The 26,654-nt window shown below is 38.3% G+C and overlaps 1 protein-coding gene across 8 annotated transcripts in view; it reads right to left on the bottom strand.

Annotated features, from left to right (window-relative positions):
* Positions 1 to 535: 535 nt before the first annotated feature.
* The window catches only part of BBX (BBX high mobility group box domain containing), a 137,607-nt gene continuing 111,488 nt past the window's right edge, over positions 536 to 26,654 (bottom strand). For all 8 annotated transcript variants that reach the window (XM_060770668.2, XM_060770672.2, XM_060770667.2 and 5 more), the window contains 6 exons: positions 23,718 to 24,627; positions 20,748 to 20,886; positions 18,562 to 18,710; positions 15,835 to 15,954; positions 12,374 to 12,563; positions 536 to 5,714 (listed from right to left, as the gene is read on the bottom strand). In XM_060770668.2, the coding sequence (XP_060626651.2) occupies positions 5,627 to 5,714; positions 12,374 to 12,563; positions 15,835 to 15,954; positions 18,562 to 18,710; positions 20,748 to 20,886; positions 23,718 to 24,627 (1,596 nt within the window). In that variant the 3' untranslated portion in view covers positions 536 to 5,626. The remainder of the gene's footprint in view (positions 5,715 to 12,373; positions 12,564 to 15,834; positions 15,955 to 18,561; positions 18,711 to 20,747; positions 20,887 to 23,717; positions 24,628 to 26,654) is intronic.

Genomic DNA, 26,654 nt, shown 5'->3' with positions numbered 1-26,654 from the left:
AAAACAAAGAGCAATTAGAACAGATCATGTTTTTAGACTATGTATAGACCAAGCATAGCTCACGACAGTAAAGGAAGTTATGATTATATGCCCTGGTTATGATTTCGTATGATACAGTCATGGGTATCAAAGTCCAGTTGTTTGCATGGAATTTTGTATCTGGAGGTATTGCCCCCGTTTCTTCAAGGAGAAAATAAATAATCAATTTAGTAACTTTTCTGCAGAGACTGAGTGTTTCTCTTCTGAACCTATGGAAGGATGCACGCATGCATGTTTGTGTGTCTGCATCAGACTGCAAGCATTTTAAAAGCAACACCTATTATCATGTATATAGAGGAAAACTCATGCCTCATTAAAACCAGGGAAATGCTACAGTCATTAGGTATGAATACTATGAATATCAGTTTGGGGATTTACATTGTCCTTTGTAAAGAATTCCTCCTCCTAGAAAATAAAAATGCAATGGAGTGTAATCCAAACGAAATACTCATTAGCTTGAAAAGATTTCATGAGGAATTTTGAAAACAAATGGAAGTCAACTGCAGTAGCCTTTAATAGAGGTAGCATTATTAGAATTAGTTGTAGAACAGAGAGCAGCTGAGAGGCATAAATACACAAAAGTACAAGGCAAACCCAACAATCATTATAGTCTTCACCACATTTTTCCTTCACAGAATAAGAAGCCCTCCCCCACACACCACACTGAAATCATGAGGCAATAAAAATTCTGTCTTTTTGATTAACTCAGTTCCCTACTGTTTTCAGCACACAAACTTTTCTTACAGCTGCTAAACATGACATATTAGTGAAAAATTGTGTCATTCTAATTCTCCTTAGTAAAGGTAGATTCAACCAAGTACCCCCTACCCACTCTTTCTTCCTTTCATGGATGACTGAAAAACAGCAACATAGGAACCCAATGATAGCTGTCGAAATGGGCCCAACGTGGAAAAGAAAGCATTCCATTATTCATTACGAAAACTACATCCCTATAACCTTTTTCACATGACCCAATTGAACATCCACTGCATAGTGAACCACAATCATATTGAACTATATTCACCATGTTGGTACGCTCAAATTTGCATTGGACTCCACACAAGCTAGACATACAGATAGGATTATCTGTGTGAGTCTGGGTCTTTAAAGACCTGCACATGTGGCAAGGTGTAACAATCTTGGCTACATTTATGGATTCTCCCATTAGCCCACCCATATGAATCCAGATGTCATCTATACTGCATTATATGGTCAGTGCAGATTCATATAATAAAGTTAACTGCACTGAACTGCATTATATGAGTCAGCACTGACCATACAGAGCAGTTGCAACCTGTATTATACGGTAGTGTAGATAGGGCCTCAGTGTGTGTTTTCAGTCTACACTTCGTGCTGTGGATGGTAGGGACAAGTTGAAAACCTTTTTTCTTATAGATCTCTGTAGAAAGGCAAAAATTAACATAACTTCTCCTCCCCAATGACCGCATTTAAATATAGGCTGAATCAACCCTTAGAGATAGAACATTTTTGAAAGGCAGACTCTTCGTACTATATTTTCCCTTGTGTGGCAGTGTATAACTCTTGCAAGGTTTGCAAGTCAACAGAGCAAGCATCTCTCAGGTAATTAGCAGCTACATGTATGCTACTTGCGTTATTCAGAAGTAGCAAAATCCACTATCAAAATAAAATTAAAAAAGACTTGGAGGCTATCATCCCCTGCTGCTTGTCTGAATTATACAATACTTTCAAAGTCAATTCTGAAAGCTGGGGACTGAACCGTAAGCTTGACACTGAAGCGAAGAGTGAACTCCTTGGCTCATAACTCTGAGATAATGTATTAGTAAAAAAAGCACACTATATCATCTTTAAATAAATATATCCTATTTCTGGAATCACAGTACAATCCAGGGAAAAATACTGTCATAAGTACAACAGCATGATATCAGATCCACAAGAATTTACATCAGTTTTGGTCTTGTATCTGGAAAACACCCTAACAGGAAAATCAAAATCAAATGTACATGTTAACTATTTTGCAGAATTTCCCTCCCGCCACATCATCTAATACAGTACTAACACAGTTACATGAACATGACATTACAGTATCCTTCTCCCAGCTGATTCTATGCTTACGGTATCAGCTACTCTGTGTATACCTCAAAACTATATGAAATATCAAAGGTCACTAAATAAATAAACAAAAACAAAAGAAATGGGACAGTACTAAATTTTTACACTTGAGAAATATATCCTCACTTTCATTAAGAAACCATAGAAGAGGGTAAGAATAATTTATCTTATTTAAATTTCTTGTAAAAAAAGACATACACAGGTTCAAATCTAGAGAATATTGTTAAATGCATAAATACTGGTAGCATTTGCTCAGTTAGAATGGGTTTGGTAAACTATAATACAACAATATTGGAATAAACACTAAAGCAGGTAACATAATATTTTGGTTTGTTTGAAATAATTAAGGTGCAACATTGCTCTCTCTAGAAGAATTCATGGATATAAATGGAAGGGCGACATTGCTGGTATATCAAAATACATGCCACAGAAATTCATTTTCGAAAAAACACACAAAATAATGAAAATTAAAAACAGAAACAAATAAACATTTAAACAGTACATTGTTGAATTGATGTTTTTTATGCTAACAGTTTTATCTTTCTATCTGACGTTAGGGATACCCATTCTAACCATTTCAGCAAATATCTCTACTGAAATGAAGACATCATTTAGAGAACCAAGGAAAGGAAGGAAAGAGCCAGAATGCACAATCGATCTGGAGATTATCTTGAAGAAACCCCACTGAAATAAATGGGATCTGTGCAAAAAACTGCAACAATGCACATTCCCATGGGGTTTGTGCAGAACAATTTCCAAGTGAATTGTGCTTCCGGCGTAATATAACGCCTTGCAGGATTTCTGCTACTCCCAGTGCCTAGTTGCTTAAAAATTAAGCATATCTACAGAAAGGTTTACAAGCATCAGAAAACGCTCATAGTCACTAAATTGATCAAACCCAGTCCCTTGTCTAATGGATAGTGACTGAGATTTAGGAAAGAGGGATAATCAAGGTATTAGGTATTAATTAAAAACTAATGTATGCATATTTTTAAAAGGTACCATTCATATAAAGATGCATTGTAGAAACAATAGTGAAATTTCAAATGGCAGAAGGCTGGTGGTACTTAATTTAATAAAACATTGTATGGGAGTACCACTGTTAAGATGAAGAAACTGAACCATAAGGTATTTGGATTTCAGCTACTTAAATGCCTGAACCACAGCTAATACACGGCTTACGCTTTCAAAAACACTACAATATGGCATGATGGCAGCATTTTTTTCCTTTATAATAATTTAGAAAATTTTAACAAAATTGAATTATTAAAATTGTATGGCATGCTCCAGAGGCATGTGGAAGATTCTTCTACCTGAATTTTCTATAATTATGCAACTTTCTCATTTTTGTTGAAATTGTGTTTTTCCTTCTTCCACTTCTTCAACCTTTGCATCAGTAAGTCTCTGATTTTTACATGGGTTGAAATGACACTTTCCTTTCGATTACTGTCAATTATTACAACGTGGGTGATTTGTCTGAGGTTGTTTGACACAGACACCGAAAGACATGCACTGATTACAACAATTAAAGGCTAAGCCAAGCAGGTTTTAAGAGTCACTTTTCATATGGCTATTAAATCCAATTACAAAAAAACAAAACAAAACCCCAAAACACACATCCTTTATCAATTCTGTCAAATATAAATTAAGAAAGCCTGATAAAATTGTGTAAACTCTCATCGTATAGAGACCGAACCAATAAAAAAAGGTCTCGCTGAACTGAACACTATCACAAAATTCCACCAGAGACAAGACGACTTATAGAAAATTATTGCTGGGGTCTGGTCAATAGCATTTGGTTAAGTCTTTGTGCTATGATGCAAAACAAGTAGGGAAACATCTTGTGCTGTGGAAGAAGTACCCTGTGTTGAATGTGTAGTTTCATGTCAAATTCTAATGATGATGATAATAAATTTATCTTTTGCTGCTAGGAAAAACATTGCCCTGATCCAGCCAGGGGTTCTAAGTGTATGGAAGCAGGTTTCCGTTTGTGTTTCCTTAGCTGTAGGAGGAACTGTGCATACAAGCAGGTGCTTCTGTGTACACAGTTGCTCTCCCTGATGCAAAAAATGGGGATTTAAGTGAAAACCCCACCAATCGGTTCTTTGAGATCAAGCACCAAATTAGTGGAATTGTGACTTGAAAAAGACAAGGAGCAACAACACTCTTCAGTTGCTCCATGCGTGTTGTGTCTGATGTCTGGCGACTGAGATCAGCGTGTGGTAAAGAAGCAGAAGGAAAAGGCTTTGAAAAAAAAATCAGCTGGAATCTGTCCTGGCATGAGATGTGTGCATGGGAGTAAGATACAACATAGAATCAAGACAAAGAACATGAACTGGAAAATGGTCTCTTTGACAGCCTAATTTCTGTAACATCATTTCACCTTTTTCTTTTACTAATGTGACACTCAGCACTTTATCATCCCAAACTAGCACTGGCACTTCATACAACCGATGAAGCCAATTTAGACTGTGCATAGTATTTATAACAATTCCAGTGTCTGTAAAATGCAAAATATTTACATCAGTGTGCATGTCAATTGAAAAGGTTGTTTTCCCCCCAAAGAGTGAAGTAATACTAAGGTCACTTCTGAACAACATATTAATAGCATCCCCCTCCCCACCCCCTTTCACTGCTTTAGTTTCCATGTAGTTACTTTAGACCTTTATCCAAAAATAAATGAACCATCCAAGATCTGAAAGACAAATCAGCAATCTGTAGTATTGTCCTTATCAATATACCAAACCTTTCTTACAAATGCAAATCATACTCATTATTTATGCTTAATTTTTTACAAAACCAAGCAAAATAAAGCCTGTCAATATATTTTGCCAATAAACTCTACCCCCCCATTGTGGCAAATACAAAAAAGTGCAGAACTCCTGGGCCATACGACAGTACGTACATTGCTAACAATAGTACACATGCCCACGCTTTCTTGGATTCTCCAAACAGGTCCTTAAAATTCACTCTAAAATATAAATGCAGGCATAACCTATTATATAAACCATCTCAGAACTTAAATCTTCATGTACAAAAAGGACTAAGAATATCTAGTAACTAGTGCAGTGCATCAGTCTTCTCTTCCCTCCCCACCTACTCTTTTGTATTTTTGTTTAGAGTAGCTAGTTATTATATGAAACTACTTTCCAAACTCTGGTTGATAAAACCGATGCTATGTGAGCTACAGTAACGCCTGCCCCCTCCATGTAACTATATGTTTACCACTTTTAAAAACCTTCAATAGAAAACCAAGCTCCACGATCTTTTCATTTCTGTCCCTTAACAGAGAAATAACATCACCGTTACGAGTAGATTCTGGGTCCCAAATTGGAGGGGACCATCCCAAGGTATCCGTGAATCTGTGCCACACTGAACACGAACCACTCATTTCCAGTCTACCGATTCCTCCATTACATGGACTGACTAGCATCCATTGGTAAAGACAAGGCTAGGATATTAGGAAAAGCACAATGTTTTACAATAGGGTAGAGCTTCACTGGTCAGCGCAGGAAATAAGCACTGGAGCCTGAGACATTTCTTTTGGCTGTCCATCACATGGGAGAGGTGCCGTCCTCTGATTCCTGCGAAGGAAGAACAAATGAAATGTTTTGAAACCTTTGCCAGTAGTTTTTTTTTAACTATAACTTTTTATAAGTATGATAATAATAATTTATTTACTTCATTTATATCCCACTCTTCTCACCCCAAAGGGGACTCAGAATGGCATACAACATACATCTAAGCAAAGATTCAATGGCTCATTATACAAACCAAATAATATGTAACATAAAACCACTAGAAACAAAAGACATATAAATACAATTTAAAACCATTAAACATATTAAAAGATAATAAACCCATACACAAATAATGCATTGCACAAATCCCTTAATCGTAATTTGGGTGCTTTATTTCTTACTGTGTCATGATAGGATGTTAGACTGCATTTCTGTCACTCATCAAAACTTGCATAGTGGTGTTTCTCAAGTCTCTTGGTTGAGTAGTAGCATCACAATCCATCACTATTATAGCAGCATCACGATACACTCTAGAAGGCCCTCCCCGCTCTCCTGTCATGATCCTAAGGCAGTGGCTCTCAACCTGTGAGACCCCAGATGTTTTTGCCTTCAACTCCCAGAAAACCTAACTGCTGGTAAACTGGCTGGGATTTCTGGGCCAAAACACTTGGGGACCCACAGGTTGAGAACCACTGTCTTAAGGCCTTCTTTGGCTCTCTTGGATGGTACTATGTGACTGGTCCCCCGCCGGAGTCATCTTTTTATGCCCCATCCTCTGGGGCAGAAGGTGTTTCTGCTGCACCTTGCTTCAGACAGGCAGTCAGGGCCTGAGTCTGTAAGGAGCCAGTCACCAAGAGCTGAGGTCAAAGGCAGCCTGCAGCAGACAAACACTGCCCTTTCCTCCAAGCTCCTTGCTGCTGATGTTCTTTGGCTCTCTTGGATGGTGCTTTATTTATATCCCACTACCATCTCCCAAAAGGGACTCGGGTGGCTTACAAGACAGTATAAAACATAAACGATACATGAGTTTAAAACAATATCAGATAAAAATTATAAAACAACCACTATCAACACATAAAATGAAATAACACAATTTAAATGCAGAACCATCTGTAGTTAAAACTAGCTGCCATCCAAAGAGTACTGTTTTACAAATACATAGCTCTAATTAGTTCAGTTATCATAGATTAACTTACTTCACGTGTAAGTTAATGTGAAGTATATGTGCTCATGCATGTGTGTTTCTTGAGTTTAGGTTCCATTTATAATTATTGAAATAATTATAAATCTATAAGCAATGTCTCACTCCTCCTTTTTTCTTAAACAGCCCTTGAAGAATATCAGGCTATTTTTTGGGATACTCAGGATTTTGTCTTTTCTTTACATCATGTTTTGTCAGGTGTCTCTCACTGCTTTTACTTTTATTTTGAAGAAAGCCAGAAACCGGATCAGATGCAGCACATTGTACAGCAGCTGGTACAATCAGGGGACTATCTTTTCTACACTCTTTCATTCCATTGTCTCCTAAAATATTCAGTAAGTAGCAACCGAACTGTTCCAAGACTGCTGCTATTTTCTTAAAACCAGGGGGTGGAAAAGCCAGGGCTTCTGATGAATGTAAATTAATGCAAGTTCCATCCATTGTGGTTAAAAAAGATGAAGGCTCACCCTCTTATGTTTCCTAGAAAGATGCATTTTTAATTTCCCTTTACTTTATAATAATATCCCTTCCCCTTTCAAGTTATCAGCTCTAGTGACTCACATTCTGTCTTTGGAGGTAGCAGAGAGGACTCACTAAGCTTCCCTTTTAAGGGCTGGTGATAAGATCACTATTATTTAACATGAATGTTCGGGCTGGGTAAAATGTCTGGAGCGTCACGTATTCACTAGGTTGCAAATTTATGCATGCTGGGAAGCAATAAGCTTGTTTCATATCAATAAACAGGTCCCATGTGATTAAAAATGGAAACATTCCTACATTCCTTGAAAAGAAAAGACACAATGTTCTGAAGACTAGGGTACGCCTTTGTCAGACCGACTGCAAAGTCCCTTGAGAAACTGCTGAGATAACTTTTCCAGAATTTGCTGGAGGGAAAAGATGGACTCTGGTGTACAAAGTTCTCCTTCCTTCTCTGAAAGCTTCAGAGAAGCCCTGCAGATTCAACCATATTTCCACAACAGCTTCAGTCATGTTTCTAACTGGCTTTCCTTCTATGTTTATCCTTCCCTTACAAGCATATGGTTATACTGTAATTAGAAAACATCTAGCACAGCTGAGGAATTGAGAGAATCCCCCACAAATGAATTCCAGCCAGAATAGTGGACTTGATTCAACTTGAGTTGCTTTGACAACAGTATTATTAGGGTTCGAAACACAATTTTAGGAGGCCCAGTACAAATTTGCAATACACGTTCCTTCTCACACATAAAATAAAGTTTCATGTTGTACATCAATCTCATTATTTCTACCTACAGTTATAGACACAGCAGTATGGTGTATGTTCATGTATGACTGACAGGGAATCCCACCAAGGAATTACTTATTTAAGAAGAGCCCTCCCATGCTCCCCCCTCCCCAGGTTCTGAGGCAAGGGCTTTATAGCTGGGTTGACTAGAGATTAGTCCATGTCAATTTACTGAATATTCAGTCAGGGTGGAAATGAAGGCTAGATTGCCGCTTTGAAGTGTAATGCTTAGCTTTGGTGAATTAACACAGAAAGCCGAATGCTGTTGGCAGAGGAAATGCAGCAGCAAACTTTGCACTCCAGCTCAGCCACCCTACCTTTTCTGTTACCAATTTTAAAGGTCAAAGCAGATGAAGACAGATTTAGGAGTGGAGAATCAGTCTAGTTACATCTGCATTGCCATGAAGAAAAGACCAAACGCTAAAATGTAAACTATGCTAGAGGACACGTATGAACTATTTACCTGCATCTATTGGCTTGTAATCATATGAAATTTAGAGCTGATGTGTTATATTACTAAAGTACAACACAAAGCATAACTGAAGAGTGATATGACAGCACTCTTTAAATACTTGAAGGGCTGTCAGAGATGAGAGGGCAGATTTGTTCTCTGCTGCCCCAGACCTAATGCTTTTTATGTCACAGAAGAGTAGTTTTCAATTGAATATTAGAAGGATGCTCTTGATAATAAGAGTAATGTGCCAATGGAAGCTCAATTGCCTACAGAAGTGGTGGGGTCTCTTTGCCTGTACATCTTCATAAAGAGTCTGGTCAGCTACTTAGTAGGGATGCTTTTGCTGGAAATCCCGCAGCTGTGAGCAGGGGGTGAGACTTGATGGTCAATGAGACCACTTCCAACTCTGATTCTATGAAGAGTGTAATTCTGTCCTAGGGACTTGTCATTAAAACAGAGAGAAATCAGATTCAATCGACCCCTTCCCTCCTGTCATTTTGCAAACAAGTGAAAACTTGGCTTAGGGAGCAAGCATTTGACTCAGCATAATTATATGTGTAATACAGTTGGAACTGACTCTGTGTCGATGAATATGATTATTTGATTATCTGGCTTTGGAGCTATGCGCAATAGTCTTATAATGTTTGTGGTTGTTTATTCATTCAGTAGCTTCTGACTCGTCATGACCTCATGGACCCGCCCTGACCCAGCATGGACCCAGCATCATTGTTTTCTCTGTTTTCTGTTTTCTCATTATGTGGCCAAAATACTTGATCTTTGCCCCAAATATCCTTCCCTCTAATGAGCAGTCGGGTTTTATTTCCTGAAGTATGAATTGACTGGATCTCCTCGTGTTTCAAGCCACTCTCAGAATTTTCCTCCAATACCATAGTTCAAAAGCTTCTATCTTCCTTCGCTCAGCCTTCCTTTTGGTCCAGCTCTCACATATTGTTGTTTAATTGATTTTAATCACTTCTTTTCTTTGGGTATGGGCCAATGCCCATTATGTAAGCAGCCTTGATCCCCTTTGGGGTGAGAAGAACAGGATATAATTGTTGTAAATAAATAAATGTTTGTGCATACGCCTTGACTACAGGGTAACCCACTGGAAAGAAGCAGCATATGTTAGTAAGTTGGATACTATTTCCAAGTACTGATCTCCATCCCTAATTATTAAGATGCATCTTTACTCCGGCCCTGACTTCTCCAATGCACCTGTTTTTTAACTTTTTATCTCTACTTTGGACTATAACGTCTGCCTTCTACTGTGAGAGATAAAGTGCTCCCCCTCCCCTCTGCAACATTAACCACAAGTGTTTTTAATTTATGCATCTTCTTCTGGTCTATTTGGACTGATAGCTAACTTCTTCAGAAACTCAGCTGTCTGGTGTCTGTCTCATGTCAATCTCCTTTAGATGAATCAATATCCGGTTTAAGCAAGCCTTGCATTCTCGGTGCTGTTTCAAATCTTGAAATGGAAACATTTGCATGTTGTTGGCATAAATGAGTTAGAGCATGCTTGAGATTTTATCTTCAGACAGAATGGTGAAGAGCTAAAAAGGAACTGGTGACGTTTATAGTACAAATTACTACGGAAGGATTTTTACTACCAATAACATTCCATAAATGCATAAAATAAATTAGTAAGGCATATTATTTGAAAAAGCCTTTCTTTAAATATCAACACGAGCTTTCACTCTAACACAGACATGAGCTTTAAGTTGAGGTGAAATTCTGAATGTGAACCAGAATTTTGTGTTCTGTATTTAGATATCAACAATATCTTTCCCCACTTTCTTTGAAAACAGGGTCAGCTGTATATCTGGACTTCCTGAAGAAGCTTCCTAAAACTGTGTTTTCAAGGTTATTCCATTATTTCAGTGTCAATACAGTACAACATGCTTATCCATGGTTTCATTTATGGGTCCAAAAATATTCCCATCTACAGAAGTATTTGTGGTCTCTCTAGGCCAGTGGTTCCCAACCTTTCTTTGACCAGCGATCACTTTGACCAGGGACCACTCTTCAACGTTAGTACCAAAAGGGTTACAAATCAGTTTTTGGGCAAGTTTGGATGCAGTTTGGTTATTTGGGGTGCCGATTCAGAAAATTGCAAGGTAAAGACCACATCAGTTCTAGTTTCTGATACAGAACATATGTCAACCAATAGTCGCCATCTGCTCGCCCACAGAAAATCGTATTTAATAATCGGGAGCTGATGTGGTCTATCCAATGCAATTTTCTGAATCGGCACCCCAAATAACCACAGGAACAGGCCTAAGAACAAAGACAAGTTGCCCCTGCTTTCAGGTGCCACATGGAATAGCTCTGCTCAGAGGGAGGGAGAAGCACCAGTCAGGAGGTTTGTTGTTGCACCTTCCACGGGCTGCACCGGGATTGTGGCGCAGCTGGCTGAGTGTCAGCTGCATTAAGATCACTCTGACCAAAAGGTCATGAGTTCGAAGCCAACCCGGGTTGGAGTGGGTGTCCAGCCATTGTGTAGCCTGTTGTCGACCTTTGCAACCCGAAAGACAGTTGCATCTGTCAAGTAGGAAAATAAGGTACCACCTTGAGTGGGAGGCTAAATTAACTAATTTATGAGGCCATAAAGAAAAGACTCGGGGGAATGTGGAATGCAGAAGAACTTCATCGGTGTCGCTGGTGGACGATGAAAGCAGCAGCTCCCCTGGCGGCCAGAAAAAAAGTTAAATAGCCTCTGTGTATTGTCTGTATATGTTGTTTGTCAAACTGGCATTGAATGTTTGCCATATATGTGTATACTGTAATCCGCCCTGAGTCCCCTGCGGGGTGAGAAGGGCGGAATATAAAAACTGTAAATAAATAAATAAATAAATAGTCAGCATCTCCCCTTCTGACATCCCTGTTGCCTCGGCACTATAACAGGGCTTTGCAAGACCAGTCACTATTGTTGCAACAAGATAGTAATGGTGAGGCTGCGGACCATATTTTAGTTCTTGGGGACCACTGGTGATCAACAGACCACAGGTTGGGAACCACTGCTCTAGGCCCTTCAGTGAAATTATATTCTATGCTTGTAGTCCAAGTATTGTCAAAACATACGGTTCACTATTTTCCACAGTTTCAGAAGGATATTCAGTATTGATAATAGCTTGGCCAGCAAACAAAGGACCCTGTACCAAGAATTAAACAAAATGTGCATTTTCTGTCTCTCTGCACTCTGATTCCCCTAATCAGATATATTTATGAAATTCACACAGAGAAATTCACTGTAAATGTACACACCACATTTCACCATGATAGTTCAGTTGTCAGAGAAGTTATTGGAGTGTATAGAACTCCCAGCCCAGGGAAGCCAGAATAGCCTCCTCCCTGTTGTCCTTCCGGGGGCAGGCTAAAACATTTTTATTCAAGTAGGTTTTTAAAGAAGAAGGTTTTGAAGATCAAGTCAGGGGGTGCTAGTTTTGAATTTGTTTTTACTCTGTTTTTATGGATTTTAACAGTACTTTTTAAAAAGACAATTGATATTTAATTTTATTTTAATGTTTGTATATTTTGAAAGCAATTACTGCAGTACAATATGTTTACCATCAACTTCTTTGTTGGTGATGTAATGGTGATGTGATTAGCTGCGAAAGAGTCTTGTACTGGATGCTTTCCAAAGTCAGCTGTACCTGCAGAAGCTATGTGTATTCAGTCAGAATGCTCCAGATAACTCAAGCAAGGGCTGCTTGACCTGGCTGCTTAATTTCAATGGCAAATACAGATGTCGCAAGGAATACTTTTTAGACAAAGAAAATAGAAAAAAGCATGTGTTCACTAACCTGTGCACATTTTCCATTGCTGCCACCTCTGCCAGAGCAGCTAGGCTAAAGAATGCAGATACAGATGGCATGTCTGATGTAATACTATGACCTTCTTCCAATTCCGCATTTTGCGAAGATTCTTCACTGCAGTCAATCTCTGTCTTTGTTTTCTGAAGGCTACTCTGCAGCTGCTCCTCTGGTTTCTCTTCTAGAATGGAAGCCAAACAAACAAACAACTTATCAAATTTATTAGATGGTAGAACTTCTAAAGCTGCAACAATTCCTCCAAGCCTCTTAACTAAGAGTTGGTGTTGCAGTGCTCTTCCTTCAAGGAACCAGGCTGGTTGGTTTCCTTAAAACCAAGTCAGGTTCCTTAAAACCAACCAGGGGCCTCAAACTGAAGCTCAACGAATGTATTACCTGCAATATAACATTGGCCTATTAGTCTTACTCTTATGTACAAAAAACTGCATCTATAGTTGTTTACTTAAGTCAAGCATGCATTGGAGCACAGAATAAGACTTTTTCAGGGGTCAACTTGAATTCTAATCGAAAAGAACCAATATAACAACATCTTATATTGAGTGGGGAAGATTGTGTCTGTATACAAGTGGTTTTCCTGATTAACACTCACCTTGATGGTGATGCTACTGCTTTACAGTACAAGTGAACTTAAAATGTTCTGCATAATGCTTTTCACCTGATTTAATATAATACATTATTCCTTGCTGGTTCCATGCTTGGTTTTTCTCCCCAAAGCTGAATACTTGTTGAATACATTACTAAAATAAAAATGTGGCATTAAAAACATTTTTTTCTTATTACACTACATATAATACTGACTTTCTATATCTTCTCTAATCTTATAGTGTGAAAGGTAAAACTATTGTTCCTTGGTCTTTAAAAAACATTAGAAGAGGACTTTCACATTCATTGCAAGTAAAGCTGAGTGAACTCTCTCTCTGTAGGAAATAATATGCACCTTCCTTGGTGGAACAATGGACATCAGTTAAATTGGAAGGGATTGATCTCTGCCTTCCAATGTAGCCCTGGCGAATTTCAAATATCTATTCTGGGTAGTTAGGAAATCTTTCAGAGCTGGTTTTGGGTCAATTCTAAGGCCTGAAGGAAAGAAGGGAAGGAAGGATAATTCCCTCATACTGACACTGCATTAATAAAACTTTAATAAAACTTTATTTGTATCCTGCCACCATCTCTGTGGAGGGATTCAGGGTGGCTCACAGAAAGGACTCAACAGTGTAACAATATACAAAATACAACAAGGTACATAGAGATATCAATCAATAACAATGTAAATTTACCTAGCAAATTTACACAAAACAACATATACAACCCCTACTAATTAAAAGATTCAATAAAACCCAGCAAAGGCTGTGGATCTTAGTAGGCTGTACACACTATCAGGCTCATAAAGTGATGAAGTGAGTCACTAGGTCGAGTTGGATAATTAAGGTGCTAATCGTGGTCAACGGCTTGTTTAAAAAGTCATGTTTTCAGGTGTCTGGAAAACTTGGGAGAATGGGGGCTTGACTAATCTCTTTAGAGAGGGCATTCCAAAGCCAGGGAGCCACCACCGAAAAGGTCCTCTCTTATCCCCACCAACCACACTTCAGACAGAGGTGGGACCAAGAGCAGAGCCTCCCCAGCAGATCTCAGAGCCTGCGCCATGATGCTACAATACTGGTGAAATTTTCTTTTAGATAAGGTAAATTCTTGCCATGTTTATTTCCAGAAAATTCTTAAAAAGAGTTGAGGCTTTGGGATAAACCAGATGTCCTTAAAAATGTAATTCTAGGAAACTTCCTGTCTGTAAGGTTTTGTTGCCAAACTGCTAAATTTTAATAATAATAATAATAATAATAATCCAAACCAAAAACAAAAACAAAAAAAACTAAACAAAACAAAACAAAACAAAACAAAAGCAAAAACAGGTGAGGCAACTTTGAAGTGGAAGGAACACATTTTTTAGATAAGGACATTTAGGAAATTGCTCTTTCCTAATTTGTAGAGGATTGTGTGATTTTTCTTTACCCTCACTGAGAGAAAGTCATGAAAAATGCAGAATTTGCCGTTTGGGACTTACTCTGTTAAAAGAAATGCACATTTTGTGTGTGAAGAAAACAACATATTCTGCACAAAATACAGTTGTGCAGAATATAACCCTGTATTTATTGTGTAGAACCACTGTTTTCCACAGAGTTGTATACATTTTTTCATACACTATAAGTGAAATGTAAAAATTCTTGTGCATCCAGGACTCTTGCCATCATGTCTCCAGATCATTCAAGAAAGCGCCCCCCCCCCCCCAAATATTATTTTCATCCCTACTCTCTTGGCAACTCACTTCATGCTGAAATTTAAGTGTAACAATTACAGATGAATTTAGAATAATAGAATGATAGAATTGGAAGAAACCTCGTGGGCTATCCAGTCCAACGCCCTTCCAAGAAGCAGGAAAATCGCATTCAAAGCACCCCCACAGATGGCCATCCAGCCCCTGTTTAAAAGCTTCCAAAGAAGGAACCTCCACCACACTCCAAGGCAGAGAGTTCCACGGCTGAACAGCTCTCACAGTCAGGAAGTTCTTCCTAATATTCAGGTGGAATCTCCTTTTCTGAAGTTTGAAACCATTGTTCCATGTCTTAGTCTCCAGGGCAAAAGAAAACAAGCTTGCTCTCTCCTCCCTATGACTTCCCTTCACATATTTATACATGGCCATCATGCCTCCCCTCAGCCTTCTCTTCTGCAGGTTAAACATGCCCAGCTCTTTAAGCCGCTTCTCCTAGGGGCTTGTTCTCCAGACCCTTCATCATTTTAGTCGTCCTCTTCTGGACACATTTCAGCTTGTCAACATCTCCTTCAATTGCGGTACCCAGAATTGGACACAATATTCCAGATGTGGTCTAACCAATGCAGAATAGAGGGGTAGCATGACTTTCCACTAAACTCCTATTTATGCTGGTCAAAATCCCACTGGCTTTTTAAGCTGCCGCATGACATTGTTGGCACATGTATAACTTGTTGTCCATGAGGACTCCAAGATCTTTTTCACACATAGTGCTGTCGATCCAGGCGTTCCCCATTCTGTATCTATGCATTTCATTATTTCTGCCTAAGCCGAGTATCTTGCATTTGACACAGTTGAATTTCATTTCGGTAGTTTTGGCCCTTCTCTCTAATCTGTTAACATCGTTTTGAATGTGAACAACATCTGTTTAAAGTTTTACCTGTTTGTCCGTCTTTGCCTTGATAGTCTGAACTAACATTTGAACTTCATCCATGGCTTCATAATGCAAAACTCCACTTTAAACACGATATTGCAAAATTATACTGACACACTGAATGGGCTGGATAACTTGAGATCTTTGAATATAGATTGGAATATACATTTTTATAGTAAGTAAATAATTAAGTAGTAAATGTTGGGAGTACCAAGAGAAATCTAGTCATTTCCTTACCCAAAACCTCGCCTGCTGGTGAGACCCGACCATCTGCAGTCCGGACTAGATGTGTGATCTTGGTTTTCCTTGCTTTCCTCTTCTGGCTGCCAACCAAAGGTTCTTGTGTTGCTGCAGACCCTGAGGCATTTAGTAGAGACACAGAACTGTTACTCTTCTGCGGCTACTTTTTATGCCTCAACTGAAATGAAACATTTGAGCTGCTAGCCAAAGATAGCTATTTCTTTATTTATGTTTTCTTCAGCACACGCGGCGCTGGGGAAATGTGCCATACAACTAGGACATACAGATTACATGTTGATTCAAACTGTAACCTGACATTGGAGGGCTACATGTTCCCTTTCCCAATGCTAGGAATACATGAGATAATGGCAGAAACATTCTTAGGGATATTCCAATGATATTTTTGTGGACTCACTATATCATGTAGAATCTATTACAAAGCACAAGTAAAAGCCTGAACAGATAGTTGTAAAAAACTGTGTATGATGAAGTCTTATTATCTTTGGTGATGGTTCTTATACTTGACTTTAACGTAAGAGGTCAGAAATGTGTCAAGAGTAGGCTTCACACAGAACTCCTGAAGCTCATCGAAAACACATACATATATTTTGTATTTGCTGACTGACTATGACTTTGGTGGACTGTTTATCTAGAAGGAATTAGATAAACTCTTACAGGTAATGGGCTTAAGTTTTATTGCTGCAGTTGATCACCTTCTAGAGACGTTGAAAACTATTGCTTTAGAAGATATATAGGGAGGGGTGCGCCTTCATGAATTGATGTCTGAAACCAGTACCTTCCATTTAGGGAAAAAACATATTGGCAACCAGTGCAATTCCTCTAAAACTGGTGATATGTGGATTCTTTAAGGCAGAAGTAGGCAAAGTACAGCATGCAGGCTGAATGAAGGCCCCAGGACTGTACTTATGGTCCCAGGGGCTCCAGGAGTCATTTGTTGTTGTTTTTTTTGGGTGGGGGGGTTGGGGGGGCAAGGTTGCAGAATAAAATGATATCTGGAAATGTGGAAGGCGTTTTCACCATGTTTAGGATCCCAGTGCACTTGCTCTGGAATCTTGGATTCTACTTAAGTAGGTAAAATGTACTAGTTAAGCCAGATTTCCTTTAAAAACTCCCATTTTGAATTTTCTATCTGTGGAATTTTTCTATGTGTTAATTTAATAATTGGTGTTTAATTGTATGGTTTTAATTGTATTTGTTTAGTTTTATATTTATATGTATTGGCATTGAATCACTGCCTACTCTAAGACTGCCCTGAGTCCCCTTTTGGGGTGAGAAGGGCGGGGTATAAAGATGTTAAACAAATAAATAATAAATACAGATGTAGTAAGGCAGGTGCCAAAGGCTTTACTCTGGTGGTCTAGGCCAGGGGTCCTCAAACTTTTTAAACAGAGGGCCAGGTCACTGTGCCTGAAATTGTTAGAGGGCCGGATTATAATTTGGAAAAAAAATGAATTCCTATGCACACTGCACATATCTTATTTGTAGTGCAAAAACCACTTTAAAACAATACAATAATTAAAATGAAGAATAATTTTAACAAGTATAAACTTATTAGTATTTCAATGGGAAATGTGGGCCTGCTTTTTGTTTGATGAGACAGGGTTGTTGTTGTTGTTGTTGTGTGCTTTCAAGTCATTTCAGACTTAGGTTGACCCTGAGCGAGGGCCGGGTAAATGACCTTGGAGGGCCGTATCCGGCCCCCGGGCCTTAGTTTGAGGACCCCTGGTCTAGGCCATTCATCAAAACCAAAAAAAGTCAGAAATTCACTTCTTTTAATTAAATAAAAATATATTTTGAAAATGCAAACTAAGGCAAGGAGCGGACCTGGCCTTGTCTTAAAAGACAATTGCTACTCCTGCAGAAATAATTGGATTCTTTGAAGGTGTAACTAAATGTTACTGATACATGTTTTCCAGAGGAAGAGGAGGAGGCAAAAAAACTGAACAAATTCGAAGCATCATCTTTTCTGGTTTAGGCATGCAGTACTAAAATGCAGCTTACCATTAATTTCAAAGCTGCTTTTCTGCTTCTAGCCAAATAATAGGAAGCAATGCTTCTGCTGTTCTACAGAGCCGTAATGTGAAGTAACCTCCAGTTCTACTGACTGCAGTGAAATATAATCCTGATTTCTTTTGCTGGATTGCTATGTGTGTGTGTAGATGTATTTATATATGTTTCATGCATTCACATTTCATGTGGATGAAATCTTTACAGAGTTGGTTGATAAATCCTTTCATCCACATGAGATAGATCTTTTTTTGTTTATAATTCATGAGTAACATCTCAGAGAGAGAAGATATAAGTTTTTGAAGACCACACAACAAAGCCAAGACTTGGTACTTACTCTTGAATTGAAAGAACAATCCTAAAAATACCTTTCATTAAGTAAAATAAATGATAATTAATATTAATGATTGCTTTATACAGTGACATTTTTAATACCAATGACGCACACATATATGAAATTAAACGGAAACCCTGGTTTCCAGATTTAAAAAAAGTCTCTCATCATCTTTTAGAGATAATAATGGAAAAGCAGTGAACAGAATATGTGGAAATTCTGATTTGCTCGATACATGTATAGATGCTCAAGAATATATAAATATACAATGCTACATCCACATGAAGTAAAGCAAGATGTTGGTTTTCTGATCTTGCACAGAGTTTGACACAAACTGAATGTGAATGCAGAGGGTCTCTTACCTTTGTTAGATTTTGGTTGGTCTGCTGAGTAGTTCCCAACCTTTTTCTTTTTTCTTGGTACAGATACACTCTTCCGGTCAAATGTGACAGGACTGAATTGCGGGAGGCTGTTGAACTTTTTCTCAAATTCTTCTTCCAACTTTGCTAAGCTAGAGAACAGAAGGCAGAAAATCAACAGAGAACAAATTAAAATAAATAGAAAGAATATCACACAACTAGCATGATGGTTTCCCACGAGACTCCAGTATTATATGCCCTTTCTCTGACATGATATTTGAAGCAAAAACACCCTGTGTGTATAAAAGGAGACTTTTATAGATCTCAGTACTGAAGTTCTTATGGATCTTCCATGGAAAGCTACGGACAATTTAAACCTTACTGTCTTTAAATAAAATTCACCATAATTTATGCTAAATGCAAATAGTGAATCATTAATGTACTAGATGCAAAACTCTGCATCTAATACCTTTGGACTGCAAAGGTTCTGAAATATTCTTGTAGATTAATGCTCATTTGCGAACTAAGAAATGGATGTGCAAACAGTAAGAAAATGTAGTTCTTTACAGAGAAAATGACCATAAAATTATGAAGGCAAAACACTGCAGAATGGCTTCTCTCTTTCTCTACAACCAAAGAAGATTATCAATGCTACTGAGTTGAGAATAAGGTAGAACTTTACCAAGCATTATAAATACAGGCGATGGAAATGTTGCTCACCTGTAATTTAAATGCCTTGACATTTGTTTTAGAATTGAAATCTAATTCACAAAGAAGTATACTTAAAAGCAGGCTACATTAAAAGGCTAGAAAGATCGATGTCTCTATTTAATTAATTCTATTTAACTTTTTTATCCAGGTTGATTTGGACTTATTGACTACTTGCTGAGAAAGAGCAGGTGGGTACCAAGTTGGTATCATGTGTGTTTCTCTTACCTTACTGATGTGTTTCAAATTGTTTTAGTGTTTCAGGATTTAACTTTGTGTTTTAACTATGTTTACATGAAGTAAGTCTATTAGCAACTCTAACTCAAATAAAAGAAACTGTATTCTACTGTATCAGCTGACCAAAAGTGTAACATCCAGAAGCAAAAAAACCCACATCAGCAATCACGTAACATGTCTACAACATGTCTAATTCTGCAGGGATTTTTTATGCAATTGTCTCTGTATTACTATCTAAATATTTATCCGGTGTGTAGCTGTGCATATGAAGCTTTCTGCTTCCCTGTGGATTGTTGATCTCAAAGTGCAGGATCTCTATATCATGAACAGATTGAAATCAGATCTAGATGAAAAGTACAGTGTGATCCTATATCCACAGGGCGGGATGCTTCCAGTCTGTGTGGTTACACAAAACTGCAAATAACAGCGATCCCTACCAAAATGAAGGACTTCTGGCTTAAGAATGCCACAGAGTTGTAGTGGAGGGGCTAGGAAAGGCCATATTTTGTCAGACATGGATAGATAAAACTGTGGGTACAGGGTTCTGGCCATACGGGGCTGGAGTGGTAGTGATGCTGTACAGTTATTTTCCCATATCCACAGATTCCGAATCCATGGATTCAACTATCCATGGCTTGAAAATATATTCCAAAAAGCAAACTTTGATTTGCTATTTTATTTTATGGAAGGGATGCTATTGTTCTGTGCCACTGTAAATGGGAGTTGATCATTTTTGGATTTTGGCATCCAAGCGGGGTCCTGGAACCAAATCCCAGTAGACAATAATCTTGCATAGCTGAATTTCACTGAAGCTGGCCAGTTCTACAAAAGACAAAGAGGTACCAAGAAGGGAGCCTTTGGTCAGTAGTACATGCAGCAGACACTATCTAATTCCCTTACTGTTGTTGAATTATATGCTCTGAGCTGCTGTAATGATTTCAGTAATGACAATGAATGTCTACTGTATTAATGCGTAAGGTGTGGATTTTGCCATTAATCATTTTATGTGTGACTTATGGCTAATATAGAAACAATTCTGAATTGTGGATAGGCAATTTTACTGCAGGCTTGCTTAGCTTACCATTTCCTCTGAAAGGCTGAGAAAGGTAGCATAGAAATACCATAAATACCGTAAATAAATAATAAATAAGGGATATATAAACTTTGAACATATACTCAGTTATAAATAAGATACAGTTTGAAAGCCAACCCATAATTGAACATTTACAAGTTATGTCACTTACCCCAAAACTATTTCTTCCTTTGGCTTAGGTTTTTTAAGCTTTTTGTTCCCACTTGTCCCCACTGGGAAAAATGCCCAGTTTTCTTCAGTCCAGCATCCTTCATGATCAGAGTTTCCACTTTTTCCTGAGCTTCGTTTCCCTGGAAAGAATATTAGGAGGAAGGCATTTGATATTTAGCATTTTATAAGCAAATAGCTGGGAAATCTGAGGATAGCAGGAAGGCTAGAAGTATGTTCTAGTACAGTGTTTCTCAACCTTCCTAATGCCACGACCCCCTAATGCAGTTCCTCATGTTGTGGTGACCCCCAACCATACAATTATTTTCATTGCTACTGCACAATTGTAATTTTGCTACTGTTATGGATCGTAATGTAAATATCTGATATGCAAGATGTATTTTCATTCACTGGACCAAATTTGGCACAAATACCCAATATGCCCAAATTTGAATACTGGTAGGGTTGGGGGGATTAATTTTGTCATTTGGGAGTTGTAGTTGCTGGAATTTAAAGTTCACCTACATTCAAAGAGCATTCTGAACACCATCAATGACAGAATTGGGCCAAACTTCCCACAAGAACCCCCATGACCAACATAAAATACTATGTTTTGTGATGGGTCTTTGGTGACCCTTCTGATATTCCCTTGCGACCCCCCCCCCCCCCCACATAGTCCTGACCCCTAGGTTGAAAAACATTGTTCTGGTATGTGGACAACTATGGCAGGAGATGCAAAACTCTTTTAAGATGAAGTTAATGATATTTCATGGACTATGGGGAGGTTCATTCCTAAGAAGCAACATGAGGGAATCCCGTCTACGTGGAACACAAGCCAGCCTTTGTTATATTTAAAACTGGAGCATATAACTGGAGCATATATTATATTTAAAACTGGAGCGCATATACACACACACACACACATATATACATATATACATACATACACACACACACACACAAAGTAATGAAATTAAGTTAATTATCCCAAACATCAAAAGTGTGCCAAAATTCCCAAAATATCAAATTGAAGCAACCTGGTAGCTTCAGAATTGCTTATTAAAAATCATTCATGTTTTCAATCTTATTCAAATTCTGCTAAGTGTTTAATTAATCATCATACACAAGCAATGAAAATGTACATTTTAAAAGGTATATAGGTCCTTCACATTAACTTCACCATGAAATGAAGTGAATAATGACAAAGGGGAATTTAATATAAACTGAAAGTAAAGTTATAAAATATCTCCCTCATACAGACTGCAAAGAATGATTCAAAAACGTGTGAAACTAAAATTGACTTTCCATTATTGCTCTACTGTGTTTCAGCCAAATGGCTATGGAGATTCTCTCTTACCTAAAGGTCATGGGATGTAGCTGAAAAAGAACATTATTTGGCAACAGTACTGAAACTAAGCCAATCTGGAATGTGTCAGTGTCTTGAAGGCAAACTCAAGGGAAATCCTTTGAGTTTAAATTAATGAAATATAGAGCTGAAGGATATAAATGAAATAAACATATTCTACTGGATGACATCTTGGACAGATGTGATTAATGCTGAGACTCATTTGCTAATGAGCAAATTCCAAAGAAGAAAGAACTGCTCATTTCTAAATAATACAGGATTGAGCAATTTGGGTTTTAGGCCTTCAAGTTACTTCCAATTTAGGGTGAACCTAACGCAAATCTATCACAGAGTTTTCTTGGCAAGATTAGTTCAGAAGAGGTTTGCCATTGCCTTCCTCTGAGTCTGAGAGAGTGCATTATGTCCAAGGTCACCCAGTGGGTTTCCTGACTGAGCAGGAATTTAAACTGTGATCAACAGATTCATAGCCCAATGCCCAAACCACTATACCATGCTGGCTCTCGTAAGATTGCAGAGTACATAAATGCCCTCAGAAGCACTTTAATCACCTGTTGGGTTGCTCTCCCTACATTTCTTTTAAAACCCTCCTACTAGATACATTCTACCTCTATTCATGTCCAGCGTTTATTTTTAAAAATTTAACTATTACATCTGGCCCGGCTATAGGTTTTTAAATCTCTCTGTGTTATTGTCTATATGTGAGTTATATTAATTGTACTGTTTTATTTGCTTGTTGCTTGTTGTTTTTATTGATGTGTTGTTGGGCTTGGCCTCATGTAAGCTGCTCTGAGTCCCCTTAGGGAGATGGTGGCGGGGTATAAATAAAGCTTTATTATTATCATCATCATCATCATCATCATCTTTCTCATGAAAGGTTAGATATGGAATAAAGCTCTTGTAACTTTCATCCTGAAGAGATTGTGAAGCAGGATGAGATATCATAAAGCCCCACCATTTATTTATTTATTTAGCATATTTCTACTCTGCCCTTCTCAACCCCCGAGGGGGGACTCAGGGCGGCTTACAAAAGGCACAATTCGATGCCTACACAATTATACAGATAAACATATATAAACAGCAATTAAAACAATTATAACAGTTAAAAACAATCAATTATAACTCACAATCAATAAAAAAAATCAATCTCATGCTCAACGTTCGCCAACTCAGTCCATAAATTCATTCCACCTTGTCCATTCCTATCAGTCGTCATTGTCCTTTATTTATCTGCCAGATTACCCAAACCATGGGATCTTACCTTCCAAATCCCAACTACCAGCTACAAGTCCCTCTTAAAACTCCTTAAAACAGTGGAAAGTGGGGCACAACTGGATCCTTCTCTGTGCCTTGTACCCCTGCTTTCCACTGGCATGATAATAACTTAGTTGACAAAGGACAGCAACAGCTAAAAGCTGGTGTTTGGGAGGTGGATGATACTTTACAAGATGTTGTTCAAGGATTAACGTTACAGAAACCCGTATCCAACCTGGCAAACATAATTATGGACCTTAAATAATAATTATCTATTAACTGCATGACATTTTTTCAAGCCCTGCCCCCCCCCCCCCCCCCCAAAATTAGGATAAGGACATGTTAAGAGTTACATACCTCTATCAACATTGGCACGCAGGGATGTAAGCATGCCCTCTGATACCAGAGTTTTATACAGAGCACCCTTGCAAGCTCTTTCTGATTTTCGGGAGCCACAGGTCTCTGCCTTTTTGTTACAGTCACTGTCTTCAATTTTGACCTGCTCTGGTAAGCTTGGTGGTATCACGTCCTCGGTTGGAGTTAGTGGTTCCAATTTGATGTTGTCAGGTGCCTCACATGTCATCTCCTTGTTTTCTATAACATTAACAGCATCAGGAGGCTTTGAATCTTTGGCAGTCTCTACACATTTTTCCTTCAATGCTTTCTTCTCTTTTGACTTCACTTTTTTCTTTGGTGATTTTGTGTCCAAGATGTTGCCCTTTATTGTTGAAGAAGGGCGGATTTTCTTGCAGGGCACTTCTATGAGTCTCTCTGCTCCCCAATCTCCTTTTGCAACTGCTTCAATAGTATAAATGACACTCTCAATGTCCGATTCAGAAGACTGTCTTTTTTTGCAAGCTTTCTTAGGGGTACATTTTTCAAGTGCTTGCCGGTCGAGTTTATTTTTTTTCTTTTTCTTTTTTAGCTTTTCTGGCTTACTTAATCCTAAGGTGCTGATAGTAGCTAATGCCAACTCTTGGGAACAGTAGGTAGAGTCCTTTGCAGTTGTGCTGTCAGGTCCAACTAGCATTGTGCTGTCCAGTCCAGGATCTGCAGCCAGGCAGCATCTTGCATTCTCCTCCAACTCTCCAGTCTTTACGTGTTCATGACCCTTTGTCTTCGGAGATTTTTCGATTTTTACTTTGACCTTTTCAAATTCCTCAACTTTTACCTGCTCAGGTGATTCAACAGCTTTGATGATCTTGGATGTTTCTAGTTTTGCTTTCCCAGGTTCCCTCACTTTTACTTCCTCAGATGCAAGGCACATCTGAAAAAAAGGATAAAATATTAACTTGCTTTCCTATTTGCTGATTGAAAGGGAAACACTGTAGTAAGAGTCTTATAAGTCAGAAAACCCCTCTGTCTTTTGGTATTTCTTTGTGTTAGAAAATTTATTTGTAATGGTGTTATGAGTTGGGGACTAAATCCCCCTTCCTCCCCCCCCCCCCCCAGAAAAAAGGACAACATATATGTTAACTGACCAGAAGTGTGCAGAAGATGTTTCTAAATGTGATACGTACGGAAGCAGAACATAGACAGGCCCACTAATGTACTCGTTTGGGCTGTTCAGGACTATAATCACTGTGAAGAATGACATATGAATTTTCCTGGCTTTAATACACGGAACAGATACTAAGCAGCAGCTATTATTTGTGGAACATATTAAGCCCTCTGCATTTTAGTGTTCAACTAAATGATCAGTATGTTTTATAGAGATACTAGTGTTATGACAGTCCCAAAGAAGAAAATGTACAAGTGTACTAAGTAAGTGATTTTTATTTGTCTGAAGTTCTGCTTCAACCAAGCTAAACTATCTGAATAGACAATATTTTAAGGAAGAAAAGGGAACAGTGGCAAACTGTGTGGACAGTGGCAACAAGTAGCAATTTATTGCCCTGGAAATCTCCCTGAACTGCATATAGGAGAAAAAGTTGTGCATTAAGCAGGTTTTCAGCCAAACAGAGTTCGTAAGACAACTAATTTCTTGCCGAATCCAACCAGATTTTCTGCAGAAAGCATTTACATGCGACAATATAACATTTCATTTCTGAAGTCTTCAAACTACAATGTTTTGTTGCTAACTCAGCAAAGAATGTCATTTCCCTAGAAAAATAATTGCTATGTATGTATTTATTATATATTTATTGGATCTATATCCTGCCTTTCTACCTAAAATGGGATTTGCGTTGGCTAACAAGACAGTGGAATAAAAGAAATGCTAGCAAAACATAAAAACATGCTCAAAGATAAAAGATTAAACATGCAAGTTCTGAGAAGATTTTGCACAGAAGGCAGATGTACAGTGTCACTGTCACTCACTGCAGAGTATATATTTCCTCAGAACCAACAAGTTTCAATCTCCATTGTCCCTGTAGATCCTGTGTGTGCATGTGTGTGTGTGTGTATGGTGTGTGTATGTGTCTGTGTAACATCAATGTAAGTGGTTACTCTATTCCCCAGAGCACCACATGAGTTCTAGATAAGTCATTTAGGATTTGTCCCTGATAGTTCAGAAACATATATTTATTTTCCAAAAAATTATCACTGAACTTGTCTGTTTAGCTTTGTCTCGGTTTTATTAGAAAACTAAAAGTAAACTCGGGGCTCATCTGAACAGTATCTTTCTCCCAGGAGCTCCTGGTTCAAAATGGAGAGTGGCCGAACAACGTCCCCTGAAAACACGGGAGGAATGGCTACAAAGTGCTAAAAATATGAGATTTTCAGTTCCATGAATATCCTGATCCTGGCCAGAAAATGCGGATATTTGAATCTCTTTATGTCCCTATGCTCAAATAATATGGGTTTTTTTTAAATGTTAGATTGTTCCTTGGTTATACATGTCAGTTTCTGATCTGTTGTATCCTAAAAACCTGGCAACAGTTGACTAAAGGGCAAAAACGTTACCCTGGCAAGAGAAACTTTGTCCTCCACATGTAATCTCCATGTTTTTATGATAAAAGCAATGAGGAAAAGACATGTATAACCCAGGAACATCACCCCGTTGTTCCCAGGCATATGTACATCATCAAACCTGTCTGGACAGATGATCATGCAGCCTCTGAATGATAATGACCAAGTTCTACTCTTGGCTTGAAAGTGTCAGTTACTGTTTAATAGTGTAGTCCTGACCTTATCGAATGTGTGACGGCAAAACATCAGGAGAAAATGCTGCTAGAACACGGTCTGGTCATACAGCCCAGAAACCACTAAACACCCCAGATGCAGGGAATGTATATTTGTGTTTTTGTCCTGTCCCTAACTACTTCACATACTATTTGCACTACTTTTTATGTA

This window comes from Anolis sagrei, chromosome 3 (genome assembly GCF_037176765.1).
Source record: "Anolis sagrei isolate rAnoSag1 chromosome 3, rAnoSag1.mat, whole genome shotgun sequence".
Lineage (NCBI taxonomy): Eukaryota > Metazoa > Chordata > Lepidosauria > Squamata > Dactyloidae > Anolis > Anolis sagrei.
Note: the sequence above shows the minus strand (reverse complement) of the source record. Positions and strands in the feature narration are given on the sequence as shown.